This window comes from Typopeltis vanoorti, chromosome 14, assembly GCF_054136105.1.
Source record: "Typopeltis vanoorti isolate ZY-2024b chromosome 14, IOZ_Tvanoo_1.0, whole genome shotgun sequence".
NCBI lineage: Eukaryota > Metazoa > Arthropoda > Arachnida > Uropygi > Thelyphonidae > Typopeltis > Typopeltis vanoorti.
This window is the reverse complement of record NC_143562.1, coordinates 32,337,487-32,362,403: the sequence shown is the minus strand read 5'-3', so window position 1 is coordinate 32,362,403 and position 24,917 is coordinate 32,337,487. Positions and strand designations below refer to the sequence as shown.

Here is a 24,917-nt window from a genome sequence, read left to right as displayed (position 1 = left end):
TCTAACTGTGTTGCTTAATATAATGCACCACTGACACCATATAACTGTAGCATTTTGAATAGCTTCTCTCTTGGCACCTTGTCATATGCCTTGCTTTCACATTTGCTATCGTATTATTTCTTAATTCATTTCTATCATAGCTAGGATTTTTGCTTACTAACTCTTTACTCTTGCTTCTTCCAACAATCCTTTCATATTCTCTCTCATACTGAACTTATTGCTAGTTAAGTCATTCATACTTATTAGAATTAAGATCTCTTTTGCTTTGCTTTTCTGTGTTTCAGCTGTATATGCTATAGTTTTAATTTTTGCTCTGGTCATCATTGGCATGTTTTATGATAGTTACCACACCAAATAATATAAACCTTGTTTTACAGTCAACTTTACCTACCTGATTTTTGATATTCAATAACATACTTGATTCAGTGCTTTGTTTTTCTCATTTTTCTGCTTCATTTTCTTGTTCTCCCTGTGTTCCTTTAAACACTGCTTGCATCATCTGTCTAATAATCTGTTTTAACTTTGCAACTTTGAAGGTTAAATTATTTTTCAATATCCTCAAGTTTGTCTTCAGCAAGGAAATCTTTTCTTATTCACACTTCACTGTTCTTGTTAACATTCTGTTTATTGTGAATTTTTAGCGCCATTTTACAGCTCTATTTACTATTGCAATATCTCAATAAAAATATGTTATGCTAAATACTAAAAACATGAAACTTGTACTAATATTATAAAATACTAATTTTATAACAAAAAATACTACAAAACAGATATTAAAAAAAAAACCTCCACAAGCCACCAATTTAATAAAAATCAATTTTATTAAATGTTTCATTTTTCTTTTTGTAATGTAATTATGTGGACAGTAAGATCATCATATGAAATAAAATATATCTCTAGGTTTGATGACTAACCAGAAACGATTATGAACATAATATTTTTGAAGGCAGTTTTCATGAAAATCATCATCAATACATTATTTAAAAAATAAAAATAATGATAAACATTATTTAAAAATAAACTTACTAGCTTCCACGAAAGCTTTTAAGCCATCAATCAATTCTTCTCCCTCACTTTTTAAAATTCCTTCGAGAACATTTCTATATCTACAGAAATAAGATATGTCCAAATTACGAGCTTTCAATACTCATTATATAGCAGGACAAGGAAGAAAAGTATACACTTTTCTTCCTTGGCATTATTATTTGTAAACAAATCAATCACACAGCATTTTATAATGTATGCACTGTTAGCAGAAGTTTAAATATGAACAGATACTTCAATATTCAGAACTATTTCTTGCTGTCTGCAAATATATCAACATAACGGATTCTACTGTGGTACAACATCACTGTGTTATACATGGGATTACTAATATTTTATGCCTAAACAAAATATTTGTATACAAAATTGAAATGTATGCTTATATACACAGGTTCAGTTCCTGTTTTCTGTGTTTAAAATATAAACTGTGCTTGAAATTTTGTCGAACATAAAAAATCTCACTGTCGAAAGTTTGGTTAGACTATACATTAAAAATGCCAAGAATTTATATTTTTTTAAAATTCTTTATTCAAGTGTAAGCAAACCAAGTATGCGGATGTATCTTCATGTCTGGCTACTTGTATATAGAAATTAATGACTTGACATCAATTCCCTATCCCATAATGCCAATGGCATGCCCTTTCAATGTATAATGCTATGCATTATGGGATGGGCCTACCCATAATTTCTTGGGATCTTTAATGTAAAATCTCACTATGTTTGACATGATGCTATGAAATTTTGGAAATACTCATTCCTAACTGGTTATTCACATGATAGCTTGCCTCTGGTCTCTTGACACTCATTTTAACATTACCGGAGACGATTAATTAATAAGGACCATAGAAATACTTTGTTATAGTAGATAGATTCCATTAAAATCGCACTATGCCTTGGGACTTTGGTCTAAGCTTTTGTCATTTGCTATATCGAAAATGTACTGTATTTGGTGTTAACACACAAATGTAACATTATCCCCCCCCCCCAAATGAAGTAAACAAGTATAGCAGGTTTGTAGTGATAATAATGAAAGTTATCACTTTAAGTAATAATCAAAATACACTTCATATTTGAATTAAGTTAGCCCATAAGACTCAAAATACAAATATACAAGACATTCAATTAGACTTTTTTTTATTTTTATTTTTTTATATGGAACAGAAACCAGGAACCTAACAGTCCAAGTTGTAAAAGCTTTATATAGCTTTGAAAGTAAAATCTTTCTTTGGACATGTAAGAGATAACACAACAAGTGAAATGAGAAGGCATCATTAACAACTATACCAGTGGTTCTTAATTTATGGGTCCCAATCCCAGGATAGGTCACGAAATAGGATTCTGGGTTTGCGGCAAACATTGATAAATGTTAGTAAACTAAATATTTATTATAAAACTACTGAAAATACACTACAACCATACATTGTATATTTGTTTAGTTTATGAGAGAAATAAACATCGTCAAGCATGATTACACCGACACAAGTTCAATAATCACTCACATATTCTAATTTTATTTAAAACTTCTCAAAAAATTGACACTAGAATATAAAAAACCTAACCTATCCAGTACCAAGGGATCACTAATAATTCTGTCTTACGAAAAGGGATTATAGATTAAAAAAAAAGTTTCTGTGAACTATACAAACTATTCTCACTACTAACTGATGAAATCAAAGCTTACAGACAGATGGCTTGAAGAAAAGGTGAGAAGAGAATGGCTGAACAAACAAAGATGAGGAATGACAGAAGTGACCTAGAGGAAGACCTTGACAACAAGAGGATAACATCCAAAAAAGACTTAGCTCAGATGGGAATTCTGGATTGCACTGGATCAGAAACTCAAGAGAAAAGATTGGAAGAAGTTGGAACTTGCAAAGAATCTTAGAGGTTCAATAAGTTAGAGAAGAAGATTAAAACTATTATTTTTCAAATAATTTCAAAGAGAAATTATACACTTATATTTTTTAATAAAAGATATCAATTTGCAGCTCATCTCCCCCCTCTCCCCAAAGTTAATGCTGATCTTAAAGATTTCCCAATCTAGCTTCAACCATACTTCTTGTTTAATCTTTACTGAGATATTTAAAAGAATAAATTGCTCTTAACAAAACATTGCTACATTATTTCTGATTAGCAACATTCTGAAAATTTTCAAAGGCTTACAAAATATTTTTGTGAAAATATTGCACACATTGCACTGTAGAATAGATATATGATTGACAGCATTCAACAACATAACATGATCTTGTCAAAGCACATATAAATGACACTTATGTTCTTGTTTATTTCCATAATTTAAGGATGCTATTGAAAATAGTCACTGCTGGTTTCAAATGTTCTTGGAGTGTCGAATCACAAAACAACTAGTGATTAATAAGTTCAGAAATGTACCACACAAACCAAGATACGAGTCCTGAGAAAGATTAGGGGCACGAACGGCATCAATGGCAATATCATATTAAAAACGAGGATATTAGGAAAGAACTTGACATTGTCAGTCCAGGAATGCGTTAGCAGAGCTAATCTCAGGTGGTATCATCACTTCATGATATGGGCAAGGAAATAGCACACACACCCAAGAAGGTCACTTCTATCATAAACACACACCCATGGTCACTTCTATCATAAACAGAATGGGCAAGGAAAGATTAGAACAAGTGTTCTCTGCCAGGCTGGCAGGAAAAAGACCCACAGGAAGACCAATATATAGGTGGATTGATACAGTAAAAAGTGCCTTAAAAGACAGAAATATAAGATTTGACAATGTTAGAGTCTTGACAGGTAACAGATTGATTTGGAGGAAAATTGTAGATAGGAAGTTAGTAATGACGTAAATTTTTCATGTAGTACTATCATATTCTGTACACCCCTTGAGGGTACATGTCAGGAATTTGATGATGATGAACCACACAGAAAAACAGTTAACATTAATTCACAATCACATAAAATAAAATTGATTCTATAATGTAATAATCCTTTGAAACAAACAAGAACATAAGTGTCATTTACATGTACTTTTACAAGATCATATTAGCACGTAAACAAAATGAGTGACTATTGGGATTGATTTTTCAATCCAATAGCATTTAATACTCACTACTGAGAATGATTATTAGCAGCTTCGATATTACTTCACCATTTACTATTGTGCATTTAACTGAGACCCTTTACTGAAAGCATATTTGAATTATTATTCTAATTAATAAGATATGCTGCTTATTTCACATGGAAATGAAAAATATACTAACAACCTGAATGGGTTTACCCCTACCTCATAGCCAAGTTCCACAGAACAACACTTAAAGCACACTCAAACTAGTTGTTTGGGTGTGCTATGTAGATGATGTGTGCTACTTGGCTAAATGGCCCAGATACATTGGATACAATTTTAGTGCATTGAAATAGCCAACATTCTAAGATCTATTTCGCAATGGAAAAAGAATCAAATAACTATCTGCCCTTCCTAGACACACTAGCCATATGCTATTCCTTCCTGTAACTAAAAATGGTTTAGTTACAGGAAGCCTATATATATATACTGGAAAAAACATATTTCATATATTATACTATCATCCAGATCAACAGTATGGCATCCTAAAAATGCGAACACAGAGCCAATGCTATCTGTCCCAATTATATTGCTCTTACCAGTGAACTCTCCCGCCTTCACCACTTTTTTTTTGGCCAATTGCTATAGTCCCCAAAAAATAGATAAAATACTAATTTATTAATATTAATAACATCTGACCTCCACTGAGCCAGAGGCTCATCATGGGAGGTACACACTAACACACACAAAGCTTATCCAACCATGTCTTAAACTGATCCACATTTGCAACACACTCAGCTAATGCATTCCACTCACCCACCACTGTCCATGCAAAGAGCCTTCTCCTCACCTCTCTGTCACACACTCCTTATGCAGTTTAGAGGGATGGTCTCTTGTTCTATCCTCTCTTTCATGTCAACCTGATAACAACCCCTAACTTATATGTCTCAATCATATCCCTCCTCTTCATGAGGCTTTGCAATTTACATTCTTTTAATCTGTCTTCATACTCCACATTCTAAAAATCACTGACCATCTTTGTGAATATTCTCTGAACCCTTTCTAACATATTTTCATCACCTTGAAAACCCAGTGACCAAATCTGTGCACAATAATCCATACGAGGCATGATACCTGAGGCCTTATACAATGGAATCATAACCTTTTATTTCTGCATGTCAGGGGTTCTCCACATAATTGCTATGATCAAATGTGACAACTTCGCAAGTTGTGCAATGTGGTCCATGAATTTCAGGTCCTTGTCCACCACCACTCCCAGATCTCTCATCTCCTCTTTAAAGTTTCCCCACCTTTGCATACCATTATTGCTTACCAAATTTCAAAACCTTACACTTTGCAACATTGAACTGACAGTTCCATTATCTGCACATTCATACAATCTATTGAAGTCCTCCTCTAAGGCCATAACATCTGGTGCAAAATTTCCCCAATTTTGCATCATTTGCAAAACAGCTGCATATCACCATTTAAACCACCATCCCAATATCACTGATATACAAATTGAATGACAATGGTCCCAATACAGACCCCCCCCCCCTACACTACTCTGATACCTATCTGACAGCCAGTCACCAATCTCATCTGTTTCAATTTATTTAACAGCTTGTCATGTGAAAGTCTATCAAAAGCTTTTGAAAAATCTAAGTATACCACTGTATATGCATCTTCTTTATCCAAGACATTTGTCACCTTCTTAAAATACATAATAAAATTAGTAAAACATGATCTCTCTCTTTAACAAACCCATGATGACAACTACAGAATACCACTGTTATCAACCTATTTCTATATTGTAGTTCTCACCAATCTCTCCAGTACCTTAACTGCAACTCTGGCCTATAGCCACACCACCTTTATGCAGTGGAACACTTTCTTTCCACTCTCTTGGAACCTGTGCTATTGTAAGACTCTTATTAAACAGGTATGGCAATGCTACTTCCAATTCCCTGGAACACTGCCTTAAGACACATAGTGATATGTCATCAAATCCTATCACCTTATTGATTTCCTCATATACCTCCTGATCACTCACAATTAAGCCATCCTCTCCTATGTCCTCTATGCTTGAGTTTTTCATGATTTCATCCTAATGAGGATGAAACACCTTTATAAATCATTCACTAAATACCTCAACCATGTTTTCTGCAGCAGTTACCAATCTACCATTTTCATCCATTAACATCATCCTACCATAATCAATCTTCCTTCTACTTGCCATATATCTGAAAACTCTCTAGGATTTTTTTTGGCCTGATTTGCTAATTTCTGCTCATATTGTGATTCTTACCAACTGAGTCACTTGCCTATCTTGCTCTTTATACTCTTAATGCAATTGATTACTACCATTACTCATATTGTGTTACCTCCAAACCTCTTCTAAATTTCATGCTTAATCCCTTAATTCATCCATTTGACACCTACTTTATTCAGTCTTTTGATCTTCAGAATACATTCGCACATTGACATTGTTAAATGTTTTTTGGTCAGTTCCCACACAGCATTTATCTTCCTCCTGTTTAACACCTCATTCCATGCTATAGCTGCAAACTGTCTCCTAAGCTTTTCATAATCACCAGTCTTGTAATTCCACATATATCCTTTTCTCATATAGCTAGCAACAACCCAAGCGATCACTAAATGATTATTCTCACCAACTGGAAGTGCAAAACTTCCACTCACAATCACATTATTTGATGAAATGATCAGATGTAAAACTTTCCATCCTCGTGTGCTCTCATTTACATATTGCCTGAGATGATCGTCTCTCAAGAACTCGAGAAATTCATTTTCCTTATTCCCAAATACTATCTCTTCATTCCAATCTATACTGCCAACATTAAAATCACCCGTAATAATTACTCTTCCTTTGTTCACTGACCCAAGTGCTTTATCACCTCCCTCCACATTCCCTGGCCTATAGCAACATCCAACTAAATATCTCTTTCTGTCAACTTCCACTGACTCAAAACCATTGCCACTATTTATATCTCACATCTCCTCTTTGTGTGGACATAATTTACCTACTGTCATCAATAGCATCCCCTTCCCTACATGTGCTTTCTATCCTCACAGAAAACATCATACCCTTCCATTTCTATTGTCAGAATATCATTCCTATTCGTACTATATTTCGCTTATTTCAACAATTTTTGGGCGAGTAAACTCAATCAATGAAATTAAATGCCTCCCTAATACACAAGACAACAGCAAAACTTTCAATATCCCATTCATTCAGGGCACATCTTAAAATATATCTGAAGTGCTTAATAAATATAAGCTCCACATCACATTCAAACTATATATCAAACTAGTATCCCATATCCACCCAAGGATTGTACAACAAACATCTACTTGTCCCTTAATTCATCCATTTGACACCTACTTTATACAGTCTTTTGATCTTCAGAATACATTCAGATATTCATTCAGGGCAGATGTGCTCTGAATGAATATCCCCTTCATTCATGGCACATCATAAAATATATCCGAAGTGCTTAATAAATATAAGCTCCACATCACCTTTGAACCATATATCAAACTAGTATCCCGCATCCACCTAATGATTGTACAACAAACATCTACTGTACTGGGATTCTTACCCATAACCTGTTGAGGAGTAGGAATGCTATTCACTCAGCCAACCAATACTGATAAATTGAATTTTAGGAAAATGAACAAAATCACTTTTAAGATGTGAAGAGTTCATTATGGATTTACAAGATCTTGTAAATCCATAAAGTTACAGATGCTTGTAAAGCTTCAGTAACTTCTCTACTTGTTCACTCACATTGCGTTGAACCAATTCCTTGAGTGTGGCCGCTAATTTTTTGGCTAAGTAGTAATTCAGATTGTCGATTCCTTCCACAACTGGACGTAATGGTGTGTCTGTTTTGTGTACTTTAGGCAGGCCATAAATTCTGGGCACACACAGGCATATCGCGGTATAAATTTTTTAATTGTTTCTTCTGGCCACGTGTTAACTGATTTAAGTAGTTCAGTAGTTTTCTTTTTGTTGTGTTGCATGGGGTTGTAATTTACCATTTATTAGGTGTTGTGGTCCGATACCAAATGGTTCATTTTTCAATGTAGGTTGTCCGATTTAAAACAATAGTGGCATTCCCTTTATCTGCTTTTGTGATAATAATGTCACGGTTATTTTTTTAGGGATTTGAGGGCCAGTTTTTCCGCTTTGTTTAGGTTGCTACTTAATTTTTTGGTTGAATTTATTTAAAAAAAAAAAACACTTCACTAAGTCTTCTTGTATGGAGATTTTTCTTCGTGGTTGCTATGAAGGTTGCAGATGGGCCCCTCCACATTCTTGGAATGGTTAGACCAGTGGTTGATATAACCTTGTTAGGGGATCAATAGAAAAATATAAGATATTATTGCATGATATCTTTAATTCATAAGATATTTAATTCGGATTACCTCCATCCTGAATGACAACGCAATTAAGAGTGAATCGTAGGAACAGTGACATGAATAGGACCAGTAAGATGGAGCAAGGTCACGAAAATAGTTACGGAGGCCAATCAAGTAGGCCAAAATGATGTATTTACCGAGCAAAATTGCAACACATGTGCAGTTGCTTCTTTATTTGAACCCAGTCTCATTTTTGCGCATCGACATACAAGTGAGTGTTAATGTTCTAAAATTCATTAACATGCATATTAGGTAATATTAAAATTACATAACAGTAAAATAGAAGTGGTCGATAAAAAGTCAAGTAACTCTTAAAGGGTCGACTGTCAATGAAGTTTGGCGACCCCTGGGTTAGACCATCATTTTTATTCAGATCATGTTTGAGCATTTCACATGCTTCCTTGAATTTCCGCTCAAACCAGGTTTTGCTGCGGTGTAGGGACTTGGTACCTTTCTAATCAATTCTGTGGTATGTTTGGAGTGCATGGTCAGAAGGACCGTTTTTTCCAAAATGGAGGTATTTTATGTGTCGTTTGTGTTGATCCTTTCTGATTGGGATGGTATGCAACCACGAAGAAAAATCTCAATACAAGAAGACTTGATGAAGTGTTTTTTTTTTTTTTCTTCCCCTGAACATTCAATAGCAACCTGTACTGTACAAATCCAGAAGAATCCTAGCACATGAGGACTTTAGCAGAGTTTATTGTAGTTTTCATTGGTAATTTTTTCTTTTTTTTTTTTTTTATCACTAGAGAGCAGGCTAAGAAAAAAGATTAGTTAACAACATAGATGTAATTTATCTGTATAGAGTGCAACAGCATGTAGCTTGGTTCTTATACACATGTGTCCTTCTGATGATGACGTCAATACAGGGATCGAAATGTCAAGTTATTATTTTATTATTAATCAGTAAAATAATCTTTTCAACATGTGTGTTTTGTGTCCCTAAATTCATAAATATGAGTGCTGATCAACGTGTAACCTTAAAAGAAAAATTCAATAATCATGATCAATTTGATTAAATACTGTGCCACCTGCAGATATCAATGTCCTTTTATGGATATCTTTATGAGGAAAGCATGTAACAGATATAAACATACTTATAGCGCGGTTAGCCTAGTGGCTTTGCGCTTCGCAACCATATGCCTGGGGAAGGAGTGTCCTAGGTTCGATTCCCGTCCACGACGTGAGGAGCTTAAGGATCTTCCTCAGCCATAGCCAAGTTAGCCGGTCTTGGGCGTGGGCAGCAGGGTTTTTTCCGCCAGTTTATCTGGGGTTTTTCATCCCGCAAGCAGGCAAACCGGCCCTGTGAACACACAGGTTACAGTCATAAATACTTACGGCAAGGAAGGCAACGGGAAACCACCTTGCTCATAATCATCTCTCCCTAGAATGGTAGCATTTAGCTACCCTCCCGCTGCCGTATGGCAGATGGGAACCAGAAGAATAGCAAAATCTAATAGTTTCTTCTTCTCATTATTATTAGATTGTGCATTTAGACTGTGTTTTCTGATTGTTCATTTATAAATATCTTCCTATCCAACCTTGGTACTGAAATCCCCAATAATCATTTTTATGTCATTACATGGTGCTGAATCATTTAACATCTCCATTTTATAGAAGCAATCCTGTTCTTCAGTATCTTCCTTTTCTTCTTGTTAGTGCATGAGCATTTATTATGTTATTAAAAATGTTTGTTCTGATTCTTATTACATATATTTTCATTCACAGGTCTAAAATCTAAAACATTCTCTTTTAATGTTTCTATCTACTGTAAATGCTACTTCATATTCATGTTTACCTGGATTTTTTGACTTGAGAAAATTGTATAGTTTCCAAATTAGATTTGTGTTCTGATCCATTTTGTTTCTTGTATTGTCACTATTTTTAATTTGTATCAATGGATTTCTGATATAAGTTCTCCTGTTTTACATAATGTTCTTGTATTCCACATCCCAAAACAGTAATTTAGTATTTGTTTCTTGTGTCATACCCATTTGGTCGGTTCTTAACGGGCAGTTAAGCACCTATAACCGTCCAAGGTATCCTTGGATTTCATAATCATGATTCCAGGTTAAGGTGGTTAGCGCTATGCCTCTAAGTGTACTTTGCATGAGAGTTGTGTTTTCTGCTGGCTGGTTTGCCTGTATGCAGGATGAAACCCCTACTGCCTCCATATGAGACTGGTTAACTCACCTTCACTTGAAAAGCCCTGATAAAAATTCTTTGCATCCTAGAAGGGAAGAACCAAGTCTTTCCAACTGAAGGGCATCGTTAAAACCAACTGAGCTATGGAGGTTCTGTGATATATTGTATATACCATAGTTTTCCGTGTATAAGACGAACTCTACTTTTTCGAACCCAAAATTAAGAAATGAATATTTTAAATATCTCCACTGTCTAATCATACACTCAGTGGGAGAAGGTCCAAACTGTTTCTCTGAAGCTTTATTTCCATGTTCTTTTGCATAATTGATGACTTTTAACTTGAATTTTGAAGAATACTTTGGGACGTTTTTATGGGCTAGTGCTCAAAATATTGTTAATGCATTAACTTACCCCGCCAATGAGTTGCAGGTGTATGAATGCTTTCAGAGTTCTGATTGGTTTATTCAGAATCAGCCGTTAATGACGTCAACTGACAAGAGTTAACAAAGGCTAGTGACTGGCAGAAGCCTGTTTGCGGAGAAAGGGCAGTTTCGCCATGGCAACTGTGGGTCTCTCTCAACCGGTTACCCCATGTATTTGATGACCCCCAATTTTTGGTTTAAAAATTTAAAAAAAAAAAAAAAAAATCTTATACACGGAAAAATACGGTAGTTACACAAAATCATTACTACCACCGAGCAAGAGGCCACCCTTTTTTTCTCTCATGTCTCCCATTCTATGAAACATTTCTTCCCCATGATCTGGTAACAATCTCTTATCAACTTATACATCTCAATCATATCCTCTCTCCTTTTACAAGTTTTTGTACATTACATCAATCTATCTTATTACCCCACATTCCAAAGACCAGATATCACCGTAGTCAGTCTTCTCTGAACCTTTGCTAAATGTATCATTATCCCCAAGAAAGCCAGGTGACCAAATCAGTGCACAGCAATCCATATGAGGCCTGATCAAGGCCTTATACTGTGGAACGATAACCTCTATTTTTGCATCTCAAGGCCATCAGCACCATTGCCGTATATATAAGCGCCTCTGTAGCACAATTGGAAGAACGACGGTACATTGTGCCCTTTGATTGGAATAGGCCTAAGTTCGATTCTCGTCGTGACGGGAGGAATCTTTATCTGGACGATTTTCAATCAAAGGTGAGTTAGCCGATCTCATACGGAGGTAGCAGGGTTTTTTCTCCCGGAACCTCAGGTTTTTCATCCCGCATACAGACAAATCGGCCCTTCAGAACACACGCAATTTACAGACAAAAAATACTAGTTGTGGTGGTGGAGGTAGATGGCGTTGATTCGTAGTAGAGTTCGGTGTAGTGGTTGAGACAGTTGTAATAGGTGTCCTCTCGCGATGAGTCTTCAGATCCTTGAAGGTGTCAGGAATAATAATGTGATTACTACATAACTTTCGGAATGTGACTCCCTAAATGTTGGTTGCTTGTCCACTTACAATTCCCAGATCTCTGATCTCCTCTACCACCTTCAAAATTTCCCCACCAGGTGTACTTTGCATCTCATTCCATCATTGCCTACCAAATTTCAGAACCTTACTCTTTGCAACACTGAACTAACGTGTGCACTCACACAGTCTATTCAGATCCTCCTGTAAAGCCACACCATCTGCTTGACTTCTCATTGTTCTCCCCAATTATGCATCATTTTAAAAATCATCAGTTAAACCCATCCTAATATTATTAAATTTACAATTTAAACAACAATGGCCCAAAACACACTCATAGTGACACCAATAGCAACTTTCTTTTTAAGGATCTTACTTCCATACATAATTTGATCATACCTGACAGCTAATCTGGTATTTAATCTCATCTATTCTAGTGTAGCTATTACCAACTTGAGTTGGTCTATCAAAAGCTTTTATGCATGACCCTTGTCCAATGCATTTATTGCATAAATTGGTAAAACATGACCTTCCTTTAACATGCTCATGCTGACCCCATATAGACTACTACTGCTATCACCCCAATTCTGTATCCTAGCTCTTACCATCCTCTTAGACACATTAATAACATCTCCAGATACATAGATCTGGCCTATTATTTGTAGCCTTATGTGAAGTGGAACTATTTTACACTCTTTCCACAGCACTGGGACTTGCCTGCACATTCCTTCAAACACCATCTGCCACATTCCCTGGTCTATAACAACATTCTACTAAATATCTCTTTCCTGTTAACCCACTTAGTATCATAAGGTGCTCAAAACCATTTCCACTATATTCCCCTGTGCATACATAATTTCCTTGCTGTAATAAAGAGCACTTCCACCTCCCTTCTTTCCTGTCTATACTAATGAAAAATAATTTTAAAAAACTAATCCAGAGCCGAATTGTTGGTATGTAAATAATTAACAAAATATTGATATTACCATTGATGTAAGTGGTTTATTGGTTGTGGTTTCATATGTATTCATCCCACAAATGGCAAATCATTTTGCAGAATGGTGGCCTATTAACATGAGTAAGTATCTGTATCTGTTGATTTTTGTAACCTGTTATGGAAATGTGGTTGTACCAAATGGCAGAGTTTTTATGAGCTAGTACTCGCACTCATTGGAATTTAGATTGAGCAATGGTGGCATCAACAGTTAATGTTGGGCCTGGGGAAAAGAACTTACTAGGCCCTCTGAAGTGAAGAAAAAAATCACAGGCCTGAGAATCTGACTCTCTCCCCTCCTTTCTCATTGGGATGTCAAGCAACATTGAGCAAACCCCCTGAAGAGAGGAAAATAGCATTTCATGCCACCACTCCAGCACAGTAAGATTCTCTTTGCTTCACATCATCTAGCTAGAACTCACCATCATAAACAGATAGTCATTACTGAACAGATGCCCTAGTTTGTGCAATAATGTTTACCTAGGTACTAGAAATCATGTCCCCATATTAGATTTATTGCCTAGAAAAAACATTTCCATAGTTCTAGTAGATGTAATGTCTGCGCAGTTAGCCTAGTGGCTATGAGCTTCACAACTATATGCCCTGGGAAGGAGTGTCCTAGGTTTGAATCGCATCGACGACATGAGGAGCTTAAGGATCTTCCTCAGCCATACCCAATTTAGCCAGTCTTGGGCGTGGACAGCAGGGTTTTTACCCCAAGTTTTTCTGGGGTTTTTCATCCCAGAAGCAGGCAAACTGGTCCTGTGAACACACAGGCTATAGTCATAGGATATAGAACTCAATCCCTCATTAGGAGGGCTCAACCAGTCCTAATGGGTGGTCGAGGAACAGGGTAAACCCCATAGACAAATAAATAAAAGAACATCTAACTATACCATCCTGAACTATCATCACTACGTGTGTCCATATACTTATGCTAATTTCTTCATATCCTGTCCCTCCATTCAAATTGATAAACAGTAATCTGGATTCATCTAACCAGACTCTTGTTCTCCCTAATTAAGTATGTCTGCACTTATCAGACTTAACGAATGCTGGAAACTTTTGCCTTTCCTGCATTGCAGCAAAGACAATGTTTGGACTCCATAAACTACCCAACCATCTTCTCTTCCTCTTCTTTCATTCCATCTATCTCTGTTCTTTGAAACATCCATTCCTTCTATGTTTTCCCTACTACAACCTCCAGGTGTTCAAGAAATAACAAATTCCTACTTTTTCTTTACCGGCTGTCTTAACATGGAACTGATGTGAAATGGGTTTTGCACACTCATGAATGTAGGATTAATAGAGGTTAACTTTCTGTGGGTAAAAAAAAAAAAAAAAAAAAAAAAACTGATCGCTTAGTTTTGGAAATAGACTATGTGCTACACTGATTATTAAGATTTCTTTCTGGCAATTATGCCACTTTGGCAAATTGTATACATTTTTCCTGATATTAATCCTAACAACATCAGGAGTTTATTCTCTATTTTAATAAGCTAAATGCAAATCCTGCATACCAAATAATTAATTTTACATTTTTTAAACCATCAAAAATGCTACAGTTTACCTTATATGCATTCTCAATCTTTGTTTCATATGTACATATGAAATCATGGAAAGAGGGAGGGAGAAGTTACTCATTTGGCCCATAGCATGAATCAGTATCATACTCAAAAGACCTGCAGAGTTCATCACTTTCTAATGACCTGACAGCACCGTGTCAAAAACTTACTGGTTTCTCATCAGAAAAGGTAAAGAAGGAACCTCAAAGCATTAGAGTTCTGTATACATATACTGAATATCAATATGGTTTACCATTTGATATTCATATTGTATGTTTGCCAGGACAAGAAAGGTAGAAGATAAAAGTCAACTGAAAAAGTGGAATTTGATCTTGTCTAGAGATCTCAATTGCATAATTGGGCAACAGCATGAAACTTACAGTTCAGTGCCATAAAGTGTAAGGTTCTGAAATTTGGCAGGCTGCAATAGGATACAAAATAGATGTTTCGTGGGGAAATTTTGGAGCAAGTTGAGGAGACAAAAGAGTTGAGACCTCACAACTTGTGCAGTGTGACTTTTGAAATCATCACATCAGATACGGCAATGATGTGGACAACCTTAATGTACAGAAATAAAGAGGCTATGGATACAGTGTATAAGGCTTTATATGGATTGCTGTACACAGATTTTGTTCTGGGTTTTCATGGTGATGAGGATATTAGAAAGGGTATAGAGAAAACTAAGGTGGTTTTTAGGATGTGGGATATGAAGATAGATTGAGGGAATGCAGTTTGCAAAGCCTTGTGAATAGGAGGAAGAGAGGGAATATGATTGAGACATTTAAGTTGGTGAAGGGTTAAATGTGGAAGAAATTTTTCATAGAATGGAAGAAGAGAGTAGACCAAGAGGAAATCCCTGAAATCTGTATAAGGATGGTGTGAGTAGGGGCATAAGGAGCAGGTTCTTTGCATGGTGAGTAGGATGCATTGCCTGACACTGTGGTAAATGTGGATACATTGAATGAGTTGAAAGTATAGTTTGTGTGTAACATTGCATATACCTAATGTACCTATAATGAGTCTTTTGACTCCATGGAAGTACAAAATATAAACAGCAATGCAATGCATTCTCCCCTTCTCATCTGTACTTGACTATTTTTATATAGAGCATTTTTAAAAAATTCTTCAAACTGCCATTTTTAAACTTTCTGTCTGGCTAATATACATTGCTAAGTGTGTCCTCCACGTGGCCATAGAACAGAGAGGCACATTCCTCTTCCATCTCAATATAACAACCCAGAATCCAGTTCACTATAGAAAAGAAAATAATAGTCTTGCATTTCTAGACATTGATCACATCTTCACAACAGTAAACTTTCTTTCACAGTTTACAAAAAAAAAAGTAACTCACATGGAAAGATGTGCACAATCATTTCCATCATCCTCCCTTTCCAACAATATCGTATTATAAAAATTCTAACTAAGAGAGCTATCAACCTTTGTTTTAACCAGCACACTGAAATTAAACAGTCATCAAACCACTTTATCTAGTGACAATTCTAAAAACATTTAAGAAAATAGTTGTTCCTCTTTCCATCTCAGTCCTCACAATATATATATATTACAGTAATGCTATTACTATTCCCTATATGCAGGGCACCTCAGAAAAAATAGCCAGAATTTTAAAGAAATATAATCTCTGCAATGCTTTCAAACACCATATCAAGACAGCTGCCCTCAAGAGCAATACCCCTCTCCTCAATTTCAGGTGCATACAAGTTCCTTGTACTTGTCTTTGTTTACATAATAAACTAGAAGATCTGACAATATCTTAGAAGAACCTAAGAAAACTTCTCTTTTACAAGAAATTTTTGCTATTGCTCTACTAGCTTCACACATTATGATATTTTAATAAAAAAAAAAAAAAAAAAACTGATAGCATTCAAACAATGGTAACAAAATGTAACTTAAATTATTCAACAGTGTTGTAATAGATCTGGTAATGTGGAGAGCAGTGAGAAGAAAATGTATGGATAAATTGACCTGGCATATAAGAAAAGGGTGATTTTAATCATTGTAATATAAATTGAAATGAAGAATTGGCATTAGAGGAAAAAAGAATGAATTTCAAGAGTTTTTAAGATAGGCAGTATATGAGGATCAAGGATGTTTGGTTCTCATTAAAAGTTATGTAAATGTAAATGGAGCGTTAAATCTACCTACAGTTGGTGAGAGAGTGACCATGAAGGATCAGCTGGGTGGTGACTGACTGAGGCTGTGATTATGATAAATTCAAGATAGCTTGCAGCTTTATCGTGGAATGAGGAAGTGGATGGAAAGGAAATCAATGTTGCTTGGCCCTACTCAAGAACTACCTGGAAGAGGCAAATAAGGTAATGTGAAATCACAGGTCTGGTTAGAATACTTATCCTCCAATCAACTGGCCATGGGCATGGATGTTTGTGATTGTCTTTAGGTGGAAGATGAATTTTATTGCCAATGTGAGACCATGATCCAGCTTATTGAAGACCTGAAGTGGCTTGAAAAAGTTCCATATTAGAGCAGGATTTCTGAACTATGTAAAAAAATTAATTAAAAATTCTATCTCATTCAGGTGCCATCTCCTATCAAGGAGGTTGACTACCATGATGTGACTCATGGTTAACTACAGGCATTATGACATGTGATGAGGACCTTATCTCTTCCACAAAATTAAAATACAAATTTTAATAAATTTAAAACTAAAATTAATAAAAATAGAAAAAATCCTCAGCCCATCTATTCTATAGGTTTGCAAATAACATTTTGTTGGTGGGAGCAACATACAAAAAAAAAAAAAAAAAAGATGATGAATGAAGAGGTGAGGCATTCAATCTTGAAGGCAGCACAAGATGAGTGGCAATAATCAGTTGCATGAGTACAAAGAGAAGGCAAGGGAAGCAAAAGTACAGTATATGCAGCAGTTAGCAAATGAGTCAAAAAATAAAAAATAATAATTTTTAAAAAATCCCCAGGGAGTTTTTTGATGCGTGTCCAGTAGAAGAAAGAATGTTTACAGAAAACTAATACTAGGTGCTGAAAATGGTAGATCGATAACACTGTGGAGGATAAAGTTAAGAAATTAAATAAGCAATTTATAAAGGTCTTTCATCCTCACGAATGTGAATCATGCAGAACTTGAGCAGTGGATAGTGATAGTGGACAAGCAGGAGGTATATTATTATATAACACCTTCAGAAGGTACAAAGCCTCATCGAGGGAGTCTTTGCAATCTACTACATAGTAGTAGATGAAGATAGTTGAAAATACATAGTATTTTCAACAGACAATAGTATTTTCGCAGACAATCATGTAGTCGGCTTGGTTAGCCACTCAGCCAGCCAGGCTGGCTACATGTTAGAGTGATTAGTAAGAGAATTATACTCTTTTTCAGGTTATCTTGGTAGTAGCGCAATAAGTTACATTTCTGGCTTTTCTTACTATTCATACTATAGGCTTACGCTGCATAAAATAGTTCCTTAATTTTAAGTTATCACATCATGTGGTACTTTGTATATAATTATTTTACTACTTCCTTACTTGCCGATGATAGAATTATATGTTCCATACCATTAAATTGTTACAGGGAACTTATTTTTGGAAATCATCTATCAAGCGGTCTCTGCTGACTTTACCCTAAACATGACAGAGATTCCAAAATTAGGTTCCCTGCAACAATTTAATGGTATGAAACGTAATTCTAGCATCAGCAAGTAAGGAAGTAGTAAAATAATTATATATAAAGTACTACATGATGTGATAACATAAAAAATTTAAGGAACTATTTTATGCAGCGTAAGCCTATAGTACGAATGGTAAGAAAAGCTGGAACTGTAGCTTATTCCTCTGCTTACAAGATAAACTGAAAACGAGTATAGTAAGTCTAATTCTAAAAATAGTGAAGAATTCTAAGAATTGCCATACATGGCAATTTCAAAAAAGATGCACATGACATCATGGTCAGATGTCAATACATGGAAGTTTCAAGAGACATGCGCATGCATACAACGGAAGTCCAGGCCTATATAAGGTAAGACGTCAAGGACTTAGTCTTCTCATCTTCTCTTACCTGGGTCCACCGCCATGTGAGGTCTCTGTTATCGGTAATCGAAAGAAAAGCTTCATAGGTCATAGGGTTTTTACCTTCTCTTACCTGGGTATGCTACCAGTGAAGTCCAATGTCAGTAATGAAAAGAGAAGCGAGGATAGGCTTATGTGTTCGTCAGACATTTTTGTAATAGATTTCACGGTTTGATATGAACACAGATGATTAAGAAAATAACTATTTATTAACTTAAAAGCTAATATTTCGCTGGTATTATATCCAGCATCTTCAGAGCACACAACACAAAGTTTGTTACAAATGCAAAACAACCACAATCCGGTGTAACAGTGGGGCTAGTAAAAGTAATTGCAGCATGCAACACAAGACTAAAGTCTTAATATGGCGCCATCTAGGTAAAAAAAAAAAAAAAAAATTCAAAGTTTTGAAATAGTAGTCCAAATATGATAGTCTTTGAAAGTTTTAAAAAATGAAATAAAATAAAAGTAATAAATATTAATTTGGTCTTAAGATGACTGTCTCCCAAATCTTTGGTAGAGTTATACAGCCATACTTGTTAAGGTTTGGAGTATGTTTTAAGGCTTCTGTTGATTCCAGGAACAACCTCCCTGACTTGTGGAAGCTTCTGTGCATTACTTTTGTTTCTTTCCAATTGATTCTGTGTGCAGGGGTATCCAAAGCATGGTCTGCCAGACCCAACTTGCCATAGCGAAAGTGTCGGATATATTTTTTGTGTTCACTGAGGTGGATGTTCACAGTTCTTCTGTCTGTCCGTAGTAGGCTTGATGGCAAGAACAGGGCACTTCATAGACTCCTGGATGTGATAAAGGAGTGCATTTGTCCTTAGGTGAATGGATGAGAGTTGCTAATTTTATATAAGGTTTAAATACCGTGCGTAGTTGGTGTTTGTTAAGCACCCTAGATATCTTTTCAGATGTGCCTTTAATGTATGGGATGGTGATAGTTTTGTTGTCTTCTGTGGTAGATAGAGGGGATTTCTGGGTAGCATTTATTTTATTTCATTTTTTCATACTTTCTAAGATTATCATATTTGGACTACTATTTCAAAACTTTGAATTTTTTTTTTTTTTTAAAAATAGATGGTGCCATATTAAGACTTTAGTCTTGTGTTGCACGCTGCAATTACTTTTACTAGCCCCACTGTTACACCGGATTGTGGTTGTTTTGCATTTGTAACAAACTTGTGTTGTGTGCTCTGAAGATGCTCTGAAAAGCGAAATATTAGCTTTTAAGTTAATAAATAGTTATTTTCTTAATCATCTGTGCTCATATCAAACCATGAAATCTATTACAAAAATGAAAAGAGAAGCAATGTAAGTCTTGGGTTTCAGAATCTTCTACCTGGGTCCACTGCCACGTGAGGTCCATTATCGGTAATCGAAAGAGGAGAATCGCAAGGGTCCTAAGGGGCATAGAATAATCAACAACTCGGACAAAGAAGAAAATTGGTGAGAAATCAAGAGCAAGCCAGCCGAGGAAATTAGGACAAAAGGGAGCTTTATTGTGTGAACAAAAGATTCACATAAAAGGCAGTGATGAACGAAAATTGCAACTATATATGTGATAATCCCGAACAAGAATGTATATTAAATGTGTCTGTTTATGGGTACAATAAGATTATGTATATTGATAGAGAATTAAGCTTACTCAAGGTATGCTTTACTGTCAGTTTGATATTAGCAGGATATTCTAGATTGTGATTTAGCTGTAAGGAAAGAAACATAGAACTAAGTTTGAAAATAGAACTAAGAGTTGTAATGCAATTGTGTGTGTGTGTGTGTGTTAAATTGTGAATGAAGATATTTTATATATTTATAATACTTCATTCACATTTAACATAATCCACCATATCATAAGCAAGACTTGTAAATATTATTTGTTGTTAGTCTCTTGCTTGTAAATATATTACTCATATAAATGCTTTGAGTTTTGTTTGTTATTAATTATTTAATCTTAGAACATGTAATAATAATGAAAAGACTATATAAATATGTCATTCATTTTAATTAATTTACTCTAAAATTTATTATAAGAAATTATTATGTATGTATGTAAATTTAAATGTATTTTATATGAATTGTAAAATATCCTTTTATTTTATTTCTGTAAGTGAAAGTAAATTTAAGAAATTGTGCTAATGAGATTTGATTGGTCACTGTCAAGGAAATGGAGTTAATTTTAGATAGCGCCTGGTGGAGCGTGAGCTACGGTATTCGAAGGGAGAAGGAGTTCATATGAGCTGGACTGGTTAGAACTGGATTTTGGCAGGAAGAATGAAGGTATTTTATTGGAAAACGAAAGTAAACAGAGAAGAAGCATTCAGGACAGTGAGGAGTAAAGTAACGGGTGGCAGCAAAAGGATTTGGATATTTTGTAAATAGATTAGGAAGGAACCAGGAAATTAATAGGCAATTAGGAATATTTATACGGAATTCTAAAATTACGACAAATTCCAAATGTTTTGAGGAAGAATAGTGCAAGGCTGAATTTAATGCATAGAAGAAAACAAGGAATAAGTAGATTACCTAAAACGAGTGCGTCAAGACTTGTGAAGCTCTATGTTTAATATTTCAGTTATATAGTGAAGATTCCCTTTGAATAGTGTTACTTCAAAGTGATAGTTAACTTCAGTTTTAAGTGTGCCTATAGTGAATCCAATGTGCAAAGGATGTAACCCGGTAAGTGCAGTCCTTTTTTTTATATTTCAGCGTGAAGAAATAAGAGTTAGCACCACTTGATATATCTAACATTAACTGTGGCATTCTACAAAAATTAGCCGAAGTATGGAGCTTTAAAGTGTTTCCCACTTGAAGTGATAACTGCCTCATAATTGAATTAAGTGTTTGTTGACTAAGAGAGAATTAGAGAGTTCTACTATAAGAGCATTTACTGTAAGATTCTGTAACATTGAACTGTGTGAATCATTTTAATTATTCGGAAGAATGTAGAATTGATAGCTTGATGTCCGATGCTTAATGTTTTATGTTTGTTATGAATACCTGAACTAAGTTGATTTGCATTATCTTGTTTTCAAAGTTATACTTAATGTACATGTTATATAACCCTGCATTAAATGTTCTGTTTTATTGATTCTAATTTGGTGTTTGCCTGATTCTCCTTCATTGCACCGCTCATAAAAAAATATCAGACCTTGCGGAAGTTTTAAATGATAATATTAACCTCGGCCTGTATAAAGTGAGATTGAAAAAGTTAATTGATGATTGATTCCTCTATATTATATAGACTAGTCTGAATATAGGGTGGCACGGGATAATATAAATTTCTCTATATTCAGATCAGTATCATTCAGCATCTAACAAATAAAAACGGATAATTTGAATAAGAATAATGTTCCAACATATATATATATATGATAATGTGAATCAAACTGTAAACATTCCTTTTTGATTTAATTAAATGGTTTGTGAACAACACATTGGACCGATTCTGTCAATGCACTATCCTGAAAATTTCAAACTTGCATAAGATAAAGTTTAAGTAATCAATAATTAAGCAACGACTAATTAAAGGTAAAGATTAACATATGCAGCGAATACTAAAAATATCTGCTTTGTCTTTAGTAAAAAATTTTATTTCACACTCAATACATAGTCTAATTGGTGAAGTCAAAAAAATTTGTTAGACTATAGGGCATGCGATCATAGGATCTAGAAGAAATAAATAAGTAGCAGCAGTCGATAGTTAAGGCAGTTGACCATTTACAATTCGTGAAGTGAAAGAAAACAAAGACAAAGCAGGGTATTAGAAATATGTAATAGAAGTACAGAACATTTATAACACCTTCTCTGGCAGGACTGCATCATTCCAATGCAGAACCCTTTTCCAATCATCTACAGTCCAGAAACAGTGTGAAAGACACCAGTGAAAGCATCATTTGCTACTGAAAGGAGTAATGTGGATTTGTTTGCAGCAGCTCTGCCATGGTTATGTAAGACTTGCAACTTTCTGCAGACAGTTCTAGTGCTGACAGATATCTCTGCAGCATTTTCCAGGTTGACTGTGAGGTCCACCACTGATGTGGGGTGCTTGAACATTCTGAGATAGATTTTGTCGATCTCGGTCAGGGAGCATCGTGGCCTCCCAGGGCATTTTCATGCTATGGTAGCACTATCAACTTTCCATCTACGAATGACAAAAGCAATGATGGATTTTGGTATACTGAGACAGGCAGCAATGTCAGGGACAAAAAGACCACTGATGTGACACAACTACAATCCCATGTTGGAAGTCTGTCAGTTCAGTTGAATGTGGCATCTTGACATTGACTACAGTACAAAACAGGCAGCACATCCCACCTTTTATTACCAGACTTATGCAGACACTCCATGAATATTTGCACATGGTAGGATCTCAAATTTGCATACCACATAATTTGTTAAACTTTTGTCAAAATAGCGTATATGTAAGAAAAATTTCTAATCTTCATTAAGACAAAGGATTTGACTCCGGAACCAAGCAACCTACGATACTATTAATTTGCTTAGGAACGTTTCCAGATCTCTTCTCACTGGATACTATCAAACTATTCAACTGTCTATTGTTATAATTAAAGATGCAAAGAAATTATATTCTTGTTTAATCCTTTATCCAAGTGTAAACAAACAAAGTCTGTATGCCAAGTACGTTCACTAACAGGCTGCATGTATATAGAGGCTAATGACATCACATTAATTGCTTTAGTATCCCATAATGCAAAGAACGTCTTTTTGGGTGTGTATAATGCTATGTATTATACACCCCCAAAAAGGGGTGGGGGACCACTATCCAGACCGGTTTCAACCTTTGAGGTCTCATCAGTGGGAGCCAGACTTAGAAGCAATACAAAGTTTTTAGACAGCTTATTTATTCAATTATGGTGACAAAATCTTTGAACAAAAGAGAACATCATTTTCACTGCAACTAGAGCATTTTATTATGGAATCCCATAATAAATTACTCTAGAAACTGTAGATGAAGTACCAAAAAATGGCCGCAACATCAAGCAATATTACATTACAGATTTTGATCTCTTTTTAAAAGTACTCAAAAACAAAACGTAAAAAGAATGATTCTCCAGGACATGACTCACCATTCGTATTCAGCAGAAAAACCAGGAGCTACATCAACACCAAGTTTAATCACTGTGCCACTACCATGATCCCTCACCTCAAGACTGGCCACACAAAACCAATCAAGTATAGCAATGGCATAAAAATTCTTCCCCATCTGTAAAATCTAAGTAAATGCAGTGGTGATGCTTCCAACTTGTATGAACATTTCTACATGTGAACTTTATAACAACCCAGAAAAGGTGCTTTATAAAATACATGATTTTTACCTCAATGATCTGATGTTTAAGGGGCTTAAGGGTCAAAGCTATATAACTGAGAGGACACTTCCACAAAGCCTTCAAAGCAAATGCGAGGAACCAACCAGGGCTTCTGACCTAAGGTCCAATCCTCATCTTCTCGTTGTGCACCCTGTTAGGTATCTACTTAGATACTGAACGAATGAGGAAGGACTGGCAATTTGTGATTTAGCCGAACAAATTGCATTCTTAATGGTTTAAACCGAAATAAAAAATGATGGTACAACATGACAGAATTTCATGCCGGCTGGAACATCGCCCAGTTAAATAAGGCTCCCATTGTTTTCGCCAGGGAACCAGGGCGAACAGCGAAAAGTCAGCTACTGTCACAAATCATAAAACCCACTCCAACCCAACATCACCAGGTTTCCAGATCGGTACTACGAACATAAGAAACCTGAATGGCAAAGAAATGGAGCTACCTAAGGAATTGGATAATTACCAGATCAACATAATAGGGGTGGTTGAAACAAAAAAGACAAAAACTGGTGATATCTTTCTGAGCAATAAATACAATATGTTATATTCAGGCAAAGACAATCAAGGAAAAGAAGGAGTAGCCATTGTATTCAACACTAAATACGAGGCTAATCTTCTTGAATAGCAGGCAGTCTCAAGTAGAGTGATGTGAGCAAATATCAGAATGGGGAACTACAATGAAATACAATATGTTATTTCAGGCAATGACAATCAAGGAAAAGAAGGAGTAGCCATTGTATTCAACACTAAATACGAGGCTAATCTTCTTGAATGGCAAGCAGTCTCAAGTAGAGTGATGTGAGCAAATGTCACAATGGGGAACTGGACAATGAGACTTA

General features: G+C 35.4%; 1 protein-coding gene across 2 annotated transcripts in view; it reads right to left on the bottom strand.

Annotated features, from left to right (window-relative positions):
• Window positions 1-24,917, bottom strand: part of CSN4 (COP9 signalosome subunit 4) — a 253,522-nt gene that overhangs the window by 220,093 nt on the left and 8,512 nt on the right. For both annotated transcript variants that reach the window (XM_090404172.1, XM_090404173.1), the window contains exon 2: window positions 1,027-1,106. In XM_090404172.1, coding sequence (XP_090260298.1) covers window positions 1,027-1,106 — 80 coding nt within the window. The remainder of the gene's footprint in view (window positions 1-1,026; window positions 1,107-24,917) is intronic.